The sequence below is a fragment of the Drosophila arizonae genome, chromosome X (assembly GCF_054131065.1).
Source record: "Drosophila arizonae isolate 15081-1271.41 chromosome X, UAZ_ARI_1.0, whole genome shotgun sequence".
Taxonomy (NCBI): domain Eukaryota; kingdom Metazoa; phylum Arthropoda; class Insecta; order Diptera; family Drosophilidae; genus Drosophila; species Drosophila arizonae.
In genome coordinates, this window is record NC_142927.1 from 23,938,626 (window position 1) to 23,949,854 (window position 11,229).

An 11,229-nucleotide genomic window follows, 5' to 3' on the forward strand; every position below is an offset into this window, starting at 1 on the left:
ACAGATACAGATACAGATACAGATACAGATACAGATACAGATACAGATACAGATACAGATCAAATGAATAAATTATATATGATTATATATGTATTTATATTGTAATTGAGCATATCAGTTCCTTCAACATAATAATTAAGTTTAAAAATATTTGCGGCATACAAATCAATATACTGTTAATAATATGTCATATAAATTTATTCATACATTTGCTGACTTTTTTTTCATTAGCAATTTCTGTTTATTTTTTAACGTATTACCAAATAGAAATTGCAAAATGAAATGAAATGGAAAACATTATGAGCAAATATAGGAATATATAATTATGTACTGGTAGCCTGGTATATATGTGTATACATATATACAGATTATATATTTATATATATACTAAGGTATCAAGGCTTTGGCCTGCCTCTTGTAGTAGCTGTTGCTCTGGCTCAGCTTATAAATATTTATCGTGTTTTCCTACGTTCATCGCATTCCCTCTTAGTTTCCTCATTTCTGGCTGTCGCTGCTTAAAGCTTAATCATTTAGTATTTAGTATTAGTTAAAGCATTCGAGTTGACCAAAAGCATTTCGCGTTTCAGGGCGCACTCTACCTATCTGTGTCCCTTTCTATCTCTACCTTTAATTAATTGGAATTCGGCTCGGCTTGACATTTCGAATAATGATTTGAAATGCATCCAGCTGAGCTCAAGATACATTCGCACTCCGCTCATCATTTAATATGAAATAATTCTCTGCATTAGAGATTAATGAACCGAAATGTATTCAAAGCAAGCAAACCACCCAATTTTCACCATCTTTGATTGTTGCTCACGCCACCCGTTGAGCTGCAGTCAAGTCAGAAGGCAATTTGTTTATCCTTACCTCAAAGAATGCAAGGAATAATATTAGTGTGCATGTGAGTTGGTCGCAGAAGGCAAGACAGACTCGAGTATACCCTGAGAAAGCTGAAGGAGAAAGAACGACTAAGGTCGTGACAAGAAAGCTTTTCTTCAAATTGAAATTTTGTATAAATTTGTTTAAATATATTTACATAAATAATATACGTAATACCCACAGAAAGCTGAAGGAGAATGCGAGACTAAGCTCATGAAAAGCAAAAATTTAGTTTTTCTTTCACTTGAAATTTTGTATAAATTTATTAATATATTTTTATATATAGGCGTAGCGAGAATCATGTAGGTTTCACAAATCAATTAATATACTTTAAAAAGTCATCAATATTTCAGATTTTTACCACTCATATATGGCTTGTTTTACTCACCGATTAAATAAAATCAAATCAAATTAAAATAGAACAGAGCAGAAATTCTACTTCAATTTATGGAGCAGCGGTCATGATTTCATCCTCATAAAAAATTCACAGGCACTATATATAGGTTTACTCGAAGTCCTATCTGGAAACACGCTCTTGAGATTTACGATATTGCGGAAAAAAAATAAAAATTTTAATAAAACTAAATTTTCCAAAGCTAAGATCTTGAATGGAATTAGTAACGTTCCACGGTACATAAGAACCAGGGACGTCGAAAAGGATTAACGGGCTTCTAATATGGCCGATGCTACGCAAATAACAAGAGGAAGAGAAGACTCAGAAGTTGACATCCAATGAATCTCCCAAAAAGACTTTCCTTAATGAATGAATATAAAAGATAATGAGGCAAGAGCTGCGTGTGAATGTAATGAGCTTATCTATCAATGGCTCGCGTCCAGGGGATCTGTCCGTCCATCAATCACACTCGCATTTGCCTGTTAAGTGAAATAAAAGCCTAATTAGCTTTGTTTGCCAAAATGCACCTCACAATCGCTGTGCAGAGCGACTTGAATGGCTCGGATATTCAATTTAGTTGACTGTTAGACAGGTGCACAAAGGTTAGCGGTAAACATACATAACTCGAGCAGTTCAGCTGCTGCGACAGCCAAATGCTTGCAGCGAATCGTCTTTTGTTTGCTAATCCAATTAGAGAATCAAATTATTGTTGATAAATATTCAACTAATTACCATAATAGGCTCTGATTGCTATTGGATGCTGTTGCACTGCAATGACTCCTGCGGCTACAAAGGCGGCCCAATGTCCTGCTGTCCGCACCCAGCATTGCCAACAGCGGAGATGGAAACCACAAATTGAGATTGGAACGGCGATGACAACGGCCCGATAAGAGTGCATCGAGCAATCCCAAATTCGGCAATGGCAATGCCAGCAGGAGAAGGGCAACTTTCCTCTCAATGTGGCAGGCTTTTTATATTGTTGCCTGAATTAGTTGGCTCTATGCACATTCGACGTGTTGTTTTTGCTTTCGCTTGCCAAGGATATTTTATAACACCCTGAACCCATTGAAAATGGGAAATCAGGGTATAATGGATTTGTGAAAAGTATGTAACAGGCAGAAGGAATCATCGCAGACCCCATATGTATATATATTCTTGATCAGGACGACGAGCTGAGTCGATATAGCCCTGTCTGTCTGTCCGTCCGTCCGTCCGTCCGTATGAGCAAAAGGATCACAGAAGATATAAGAGCTAGAGAGCTGAAATTTGGCATGCATACTCGTGTATACCATAGGCAGTACGAGTTTGCTTTACTTTTTCGATAACTCATCCGATAACTTTTTTATCGAGAATAATCGAAAAATCGACATGTTTTTTTCAGCCTAGTTTGAACACTTTTAAACCTGGAGACTTCAAACTTGCGTTGTATATAGAGTTAATAGACACAAAGATTTTGTAATTTACAGATTTTGGATACCACGCCCCCCTTCGCCCCCAATTTGTAAAAAACGCATTTCAAGTACTAGAGAGTTGTGCTTTGGAATGTACACACATTTTAAACATATGATTACGCTCTGAAAGTTTCATTAAGATTGTATGTCTACAAATGAAATTATTCAACAAATTCTCATAATATTGCCCATACTGCAGCGCAGCCCAAGCGCTTTCGCTGCTTACTGCTCAGTCAGCAAAACTTGTGATTATAAGTGCATGTGTATGTATGTGTGCATAAAAGAAGTCCAGAATGATTAGAATATCAGCTTGGAGGGTTCAGGGTATCTCCCAGTCGAGCAGTCTCGACTGGAGCCTTCTTATATGTTTTTATACTCATTCACGAAAGTGAATTAGTATATTGTTTTTAGTCGATCTCATTACGATTTCGAAAATCCAAGTGAATCAAGTCCGCATCACTGCTACCAGTTGTTGAGCTAAAATACGCTTAAATCTAAAACCAAATGCTGGACAGCAAGCTTTATTAAAAGCAAAGAAAAGTTACAGAAAAAAAAAAAAAAAACAAAAAACAAAAATAATACGATTTCAAATTACCTTTTTTGCTTGAATTGATTGATAATAATAGTAATTTGAGCCCAATATGCATACATAATAATGTATTCATATATTGGCTGACAGTGTTTCCCATTTCATTTCATTTTGCATTTCTATTTGGTAATACATTTACAAATTACCAATTACAGCTACTGCAGTAAAAAACAGAAATTGCAAAATCAGAAAAAATAGCAATAATAACTCAGCAAATGTATGAATAAATTTATGACATTATTAAAAATAGATTTATTTGTATGCCGCAAATAATTGCAAACTTGTCAAATCTTATATTGCTTTCAGTGATATGCGGTTTTATAATATATACATAGATATAGTCATATATCTACGATCAGAAAGTTAGGCTCTTCATCTTATTCTCTACTGGAAATACCCTGAACCCTCTAAGCTGATACTCATTCTGCATCTATTTTATGCACACATGCATACATGCAGTGTGGGCAATATTGTGAGAATTTATTAGTTGAATAATTTCTCTTGTAGTAAGACTATCGTACAGAGCGTGATCATATGGTAAAAATGTGTGTACATTCCAAAGCACAAGTCTCGAGTACTTAAAATACGTTTTTTACAAATTAGTGGCGAAGGGGGCGTGGTATCCAAAATCTGTAAATTACAAAATCTTTGTATTTATTAACTTTATATGCAACGCCAATTTGAAAAAACAAAGTCGATTTTTCGACTATTCTCGATAAAGAAAGTTATCGGATGCGTTATCGAAAAAATAAGATAAACTTGTACTGCGTATGGTACACACGAGTATGCATGCCAAAAATCAGACGGACAGGGCTATATCGACTCAGTTTGTCGTCCTGATCAAGAGTATATATACTTTATGGGGTCTGCGATGACTCCTTCTGCCCGTTACATACTCTTTCACAGGGTATAAAAATATACCATTAAGTACATATGTAGCTTAAAATTGAATCGAAATATAAGTTGATTTTTATTTGAGTCTTTTTATTACAGTATAATTTTGGTCTTCATTTCAAGAAGAAATTTGTAAAAGCTCTGAAAGACTAACAATTTACAATGAACGATAAAATAGAAGATGTAATATTTGATGAAAATTGATATGAAATAAGACTATGGATGAGTGTGATGACTTCGCAAGGGAAGAGTATGTAGTAGTGAGAGTAGTTACGCCTTAAGTTCAGTTCTACATGGTTATAAGTTCCTTATACCATAAACACAGTCTGAGACAACTTTAGTTACAGTTTGAGGCCGATTAAAATAAATATAAAGTGAAATTAAATTATTTTTCGTATTTGTTTCTTCGTGGCTTATGAAGCTGAGAATATGCTACGTAGATTCAATCCTAGATTCATAAGCTATTTAATAATAATATTATAGATGCTGGATCTAGCGTGAAATAGGCTAAATCTGGCAGCCCTGGTACGCGCAGTGCAACATGCATTGAAGAGGGCTGCCGTTGTTGTTATTGTTGTTGCTCATGTTGTATGTGCGTGTGTGAGCAAAGAAAAAGGTCAAATATTCACTATGGCAACAAGGCATTGCAATGGCTTGAGTAAATCCGAGCGATACTTGCGTGTCTTTTTAATTAATGCAAACTTTGCCAACTTTGAATTTATTTTTACAGAATGGAAGTGGGAGACAGATGGAGAGAGAGAGAGAGAGAGAGAGAGAGAGAAAGAGGTAGAATAAGTGCATTTTAGACACTGCCAATTTTACAGGGAATCAAGGCATATTTTAGAAAAGCAGGACATTTCAGTTTTGGCCAATTTGCATCTATATGTCGCCCGCATGTGGCTGCATTGCATATGCAAGAGGCGTTGCAGCAGCAACTGCAACTGCAACTGCAACAGCATCAAGGCGCAAAAGCTGACATGCATTTTAATACTCTGATTGCATGGCTTTTTAATGTTTGTCAGTCACTTTGAAGCTTACACGCTTTCGTCCAAAAACAACTGAGCAGCAGCAGCAAGAGGAGCAACAACAAAAACAGCAGCCACAACTAGAACCAGCACAGCAGGAGGAGCAACAACAACAGTAGCAACTAACAGCAGCAATCAACTGCGGCAGCAGCAACAACAACAGCAGGAGGAGCAGTAACTAACAGCAGCAACAGCACCAACAAGAATTAGCAGCAGCAGCAGCAGGAGCAGCAACAACAACAACAACAATTAACAATAGCAACAGCAGGAGCAGCAACTAACAGCAGCAGTAGCAACAGCAGCAGCAACAATAACAGCAGCAACTAACAGCAGCAACAACAGCAGCAGCAACTAACTGCAGCAGGAGGAGCAGCAACTAACAGCAGCAGCAGCAACAGCAACAATTAGCAGCAGCAGGAGAAGGAGCAGCACCAACAGCGGCAGCACCAACAGCAACAGCAACAACAACAGCAACAACAACAGCAGCAACAGCATTAGCAGCAACACAACAGTAGCATCAGTAACAGCCGCAGCAATAGCATAGCAACAACAACACAAACAACTAGCAGCAGCAGCAGGATCAACAACAACTACAACAGCAGCAACAGCAACAGCCGCAATTACAATGACGTTGCCAAAACAATAGCTCTTATTTCATGTACTACTTGGCTAGACAGCAATGGGAGCAGCAGGAAGCAGGAGCAATAGCAGGGGCCGGGGGCGGGGGCAACCGTTGGGTTTATTTCGGTTATTTATGGAGCACTAATTGAGTTGGCAGTGAACAAAGTTTTCGAGAGTGGCTTACTTAGTGCGTGCCGACAATGCCTTCAACAGGTAACACAAAGCCCGGCCCCTGCTCCTTCCTGGCTGCTGCTGTTGGCCGGTGACAATTGAAAGAGCCAGCAATGGCAATGCACAGCTGGGCACAAAAGAGCATAATTAAATGCATGGCACGGGCATAGCCGACTATGGCCAGCACAGCAGAAATTGTGGCCAAGTCTGGCGAGAGCGCAGATGTCACGTTCGAGGAGGCGGACGCGGTAGGGCATCTATCTGGCATAGAAAATCGAATTATAAGCCTATTGCCTATTGCCTATTGAATTTTACAGTTCGTTTGGCATCAAAGTTGAATATTTAATAAAGCTCTCAAATAATGCGACTTGCTTTTCAATTAGCACTGGCCAAGCCAGGGCGTATACTTGATATTTGAAAGCAACTGCTGCACCTGCTGCATCTGCTCAACAATGATAACCCGCTGCTAATGAAAATGGTTAGCGCACCTTGGCCGCATTATGGCAGCCGCCTGCTGGCATTAGTCTGTTGCAGCTGTATGGAATCTGTGAAATTTGAGTCCTGTTGTACTTTGCAAATTACTTGCTGCAATCTCGTCCTCGGCACATGCCATGCAAGCGGCAGGGCGCACGAGAAGCCGCAAGTGTCTATTAATAATCCCTGTGCTCGATAATATTTCAATTACCCATTTTAAAGAGCAGAAACTATAAATTTATTTGCCACAATTAATAACCAAAAGCAGGAGAAGCTCGTGGCTCCTGGCTAGCCATTGAAGGAGCGCAGCATCATGACGTACGATATGGCCGAGCGAACCACCTGAAAAATAGACTTTGCAGATATTGCTGGACTCCAGATATTGGGGCTACGCACCGCTGAAAAGTTGGCCATGTTGGGCTCGAAGAAGTAGCCGTTCAGCTGGCAAGGGAACTGGGCGCGCATTATGGCCACGATGAGCGCCTGCCTGGTCGCCGGCGCAAAGTCCACCCAGCTGCTGTCGTAGAGGGCCGCGCTGAAGTCGACGCTGGCCTGCTTCATGTTCTCGCCGCAATGCGAATATATGAACAGGGCTATAACAATCGAGCCGACAAAGAAGATAAAGTATATGCACTCCAGGGTGGGGAACAGGTCGGCCAGCTGGAAGCCAACAAAGCAGAGCTGCACAGCCGACACAAAGAACTGTATGAACACCAGTGGTCGCAGGCTGTGGCTCAGCTGGGTGCCAATATCCAGGCCGGTCTGATGCAGCTGCAGCACCTGCACCAGTTCGTCCAGCTCGCGGCGCGGCGCATCGCTGATGGGCTGCAAATGCCGAACGCGATATTGGGCAATCTTGAACAGGGCGCACACATTGTATGTGAAGGCAAAGAGCAGTGTGTCCATGGCCAGGGACATGGTTACGGCGCCATAGCTGGCCATTAGGTTCCACAGGTAAGTGGGCACATAGGGCAGCAACGCCTGGTCACTCCACGGATAGACGCCCGCGTGCGGCAGCTCCAGGTGGGTGCGACCCGTTCGCAGCCGCAGCGTTAGCATGACTATGACCGGCTTGACCGCAGCGAAGACGCATGCGACAAAGAAGCAGCGCATGTATGCCAGGCTCAGCGATTGATCGTTGCGATTCTCCCTCTCCACAATAGGAATTATTTCCGGCAATGCTCGCATCTCTGCAGCACAACGAATTAGAGGGATATCAATAAAAAACAGGGTATAAAAACAAAAACCCATTTGGCAGCATCACTTACCCCTCTCTAGTATGTCGCGAATGCGATAGATCAGACGCACAAAGCTCTTGCGATAGTAGACAAATACCAAGTACTTGACAACGCACACAATGATGGCCAGCACCGAGCCCAAGGCGTCGCTCATGATGCTCACGGTGGACACGTTTAGCACTGCGGAGAAGAGCAGCGGCACCAGAAACGCGATCGACAGGATCATTACCACTAACGTTATCTGCGAACGATCGTTTTTGCTGCCGCTCTCCCACAAGTCGAAGCCCATCATCCGAAATGTCAGGACCTGCACGCGTAGAAAGTAGGCCGCATCCATTGCTGCAGTTGATTCGTGCAGCTGGCTGCAAGTTAAGGACTTTTATAGTCGGCACAACACCACTTGGATGTGGGCGGGGCAACCAGTTGACAGTGCGACCTTAATTGTGGACGCTGTAGCCGGCCGTCGAAACCATGGAATTCATTGTCTAGCACCTTGGAGGTGCGGGCGGGCTTTTAATTTAATATGCTTGCAGTCTATGCCATTTTCGAGCGAAAGAGCTATCCGAGCTATTCAACAGGGCAGCTTTAATGACAACGCTTGATGGCTGCGCTTTGTAATTTACGCCCAGCATTTCTTTTCACTTGTGCCGGTTCTCAGGCTGCCCTATATAATTTTAATGAGTGTATTATAAGCACTTAATCCTTGCAATTAGGTGAGATTTGCGAAAGCTGCCATTGACATTTGACTTGTGTGCTGTTTGCAAAGCTATGCAATTAGTGCAACTGCTATTAGCCTTTAATATGTATATGCGGTGAACATGTTTTCATTTTCCTTTTTATTTTCTGTTTGTATTTACACGTATTAAATTTGGCGCCTGCGATAGCACTTATCGATAGTTCATGCAATGATGCATCCATCACGATAAATTTGTTGCGCTAGGTGGCAACGCAGTAAGCCATTCGCACGTAGTGGCAGCTCAGGCACAGTTGTATAACCTATTCGTCTTTTTTATTGGCAATTGAAGTAGTTTCAACTCGTCACAAAACAAACTGAAAGTGAGTTAACGCAGCAACAACTCCTACTAAATTACTTCAAATTCAAATTCAATATTTGCATAACGATTATAGCAATGGCTGGTGAACAAGAGAAACTGACCGGCCTGTCCAAAATCTTCAATGGCAATACTATGTCCGGCCGTGCCAATGTAAGTGGAGTCCATCCAACATCCAATATCTATCAACTACTTTCAGGTATTGACTACTAATACGCTTCTCGTAACATGTTGCAGGTGGCCAAGGCTACTTACGCAGTCATGGGCCTGCTCATCGCTTACCAGATCCTGAAGCCAAAGAAGAAGTAGATGACGTACTCTAATTTGTGCAGCCTATTAGACGTACTCGGGCTCCTGGCTTCCAGTAACTGGCAGCAGGTGCAGGAGCCATGTATATTTTACATATGTGTAGTGCAACATCTTAAAGGAATAAACAATTTAAAAATCTAGTACACGGAAAGCTCACTGCATTTCATTATGTAATGTTAACAGGCGTGTTGCAGAACATTTGCATTACGCACTTTACATGGCCTTCATTCACCTACAGGCGGCAAGCATTGCACCTGACGGGGACCTATGCATATGCAATAACGACGCCGGCATGCTCTCCATATGCACAAATATTTCTACTTTGGCATCAACAGCGGTCATCAGGGCATGCAGTCTATGGACAGACTAGGGCAAGATACATACATATGTATGTATGTATGTATATGCAATAGCAGTCCTTGCAACGTAAGGAGCAAAATATTTTAACAGGCCTGTCTGGCGCTCTGTTAATGTGTTACTTGTTTTCTTCTGTCCTTCGCAACAGCAAGCAGGCTATCTTGCTCGTGTTTGCAGTTTAGCAAACTTCTCGCTCTAAATGGTTGCCAGATCATGGTAAAGCTTCTCATCACACGATGAAGTTGAATAATCGCAAATTTGCAAATACGGTTTTGGTATTATTTGGTTTTAAATATTTTATTTATTTAAAGTTTTTATTTCATTTAATCGAACTTGCTTTAAATGTTCCATTTTGGGTTTGTTTGTTTTTTTTTTTTTTATCTTTTAAGGTTTGTTGTTTTTGGTTTTTGTTTTTTTTTTTTAATTTTTTTAGCTCAGTTTTTCGAAATTTCAGTATGTCTAAAAATTAATTTGAATGAATCGAATGTAAAAATGGTTTACATATATGTACGTGTATGTATGTATTATATGCCCATGTACTTGACTTGTTGCTTGGTAGAGATTGAGACGAAAAACCATATATGCAATTAAAATATATAGGTATATATATATATATATATACGTATATATAAATTAATAATTTTATCATTTCTATGTTTATGCTATAGCTATAAAATATATCTTTTACATGTATTGTGTAATAGCAAGCGCTGGCCATTTTGCTTCAGCATCAGCATCTGCTTTTGGATTTCATTTCTTTTTTGTTTTTGTTTACTTTTGTTAATAACTAAACCGTTTGCCCTGGCAAAACATTAACATATTTCGTATGTGTATGCGTTAAAACTTTATTTGAATTTTAGCAGCAGCAGCCGAGCGAAGTGCGAAAATACATACAAATGTACTCCTATGCATACATGTATGTACATATTTATGTACATACATATATATATGTATACATGCATAGGTATTTAAGGTATGTTTTAATTGCTTGTTATCTATCGGTTTTGTCCTTTCAATATTTGTTCTACTACTTTTTATCGCATAATATGTGTGTAATCAATATTAGTTGTGTGTGTGTGTGTCTGGGTGTTGGGATTTCTCATTAAAAATTGGAGTGTTTTCATATTTACTTGGTTTTTCTTTCTATATTGTGTGTTTGTATGTATATGCATATACTATATCCGTGTTAAGTTACAGTTACATAATCATTTTCCATTTGATATATTTTTTTTCTAGACCAATATCTTCGTTTGAGCACATGCAACAAAAATTAAAAATGCTATATAAGATTACAGTTCCAGTTGCCAGCACCAGCTTGCACTCCCCTCCCTTCCACCCCAGCCCCTCATCCCTTAACTCCAGCCCCGATCATAAAACGGATCTGCGATGCAGTGGGCGACAGGGGGCGGGCTAATACTTATAGATATTTTGCAGTAGCAGCAGCGGCAACTGCAACAGCACTGGCGCAGACCCCATCATCATTGTTCGCTCAAAGCTCTAAGAGTGGCTAAAATTGCGATCAATTGGCGAGAAAACGTTTTGCACTTTGCAAATAAACATAGGTGTTGTCAGGCCAGCGTAAATTAAAGGCGATGGGCAGCACTGGCTGGCACCCGAGCGCCATCATATGTGAACACTTTTATAAGTCGAAGTTGAGTTGTATATGTACGTGTTTGTGGCTGTGTATATGTATGTATGTGTGTGCGTAGTATTGAATTAACAGGGTATTTTATTACGCCCCGACTTGTCCGACTTGTGACGTTGATTAATTC

At 40.2% G+C, this 11,229-nt stretch overlaps 2 protein-coding genes across 3 annotated transcripts; one reads left to right on the forward strand and one right to left on the reverse strand.

The window, feature by feature from the left end:
* Window positions 1-6,715: 6,715 nt before the first annotated feature.
* Or9a (Odorant receptor 9a) lies at window positions 6,716-8,624 on the reverse strand. The gene is made up of 3 exons (XM_018014045.2): window positions 7,770-8,624; window positions 6,898-7,691; window positions 6,716-6,843 (listed from the first exon to the last, which is right to left on the reverse strand). Exons 1-3 carry the CDS (start codon window positions 8,074-8,076, stop codon window positions 6,790-6,792), a joined length of 1,155 nt encoding a protein of 384 aa, XP_017869534.1. The 5' UTR covers window positions 8,077-8,624; the 3' UTR covers window positions 6,716-6,789.
* A 41-nt stretch (window positions 8,625-8,665) lies between these two features.
* On the forward strand, window positions 8,666-9,251 carry Neb-cGP (ATP synthase membrane subunit K, mitochondrial). 2 transcript variants are annotated; one of them, XM_018015191.2, is made up of 3 exons: window positions 8,666-8,795; window positions 8,868-8,944; window positions 9,029-9,251. In XM_018015191.2, the coding sequence occupies exons 2-3, from the start codon at window positions 8,870-8,872 to the stop codon at window positions 9,098-9,100; spliced, it is 147 nt and encodes a 48-aa protein (XP_017870680.1). In that variant the 5' UTR covers window positions 8,666-8,795; window positions 8,868-8,869; the 3' UTR covers window positions 9,101-9,251. The 2 variants fall into 2 exon arrangements, with proteins under 2 accessions (XP_017870680.1, XP_089331957.1); XM_089475831.1 differs by lacking the exon at window positions 8,666-8,795 and having other exon boundaries at window positions 8,802-8,944.
* The last annotated feature ends 1,978 nt before the right edge of the window (window positions 9,252-11,229 follow it).

What these genes read in the sequence shown, in the direction of transcription:
- Or9a (XM_018014045.2), bottom strand. Translation starts at nt 8,076, where the DNA reads ATGGATGCGGCCTACTTTCTACGCGTGCAGGTCCTGACATTTCGGATG. An exon ending in TCGCGACATACTAGAGAGGG is followed by an intron (nt 7,692 to 7,769) that starts GTAAGTGATGCT and finishes GTTGTGCTGCAG; the next exon opens with AGATGCGAGCATTGCCGGAA. An exon ending in ACATGGCCAACTTTTCAGCG is followed by an intron (nt 6,844 to 6,897) that starts GTGCGTAGCCCC and finishes TCTATTTTTCAG; the next exon opens with GTGGTTCGCTCGGCCATATC.
- Neb-cGP (XM_018015191.2), top strand. Translation starts at nt 8,870, where the DNA reads ATGGCTGGTGAACAAGAGAAACTGACCGGCCTGTCCAAAATCTTCAAT. An exon ending in CTATGTCCGGCCGTGCCAAT is followed by an intron (nt 8,945 to 9,028) that starts GTAAGTGGAGTC and finishes AACATGTTGCAG; the next exon opens with GTGGCCAAGGCTACTTACGC.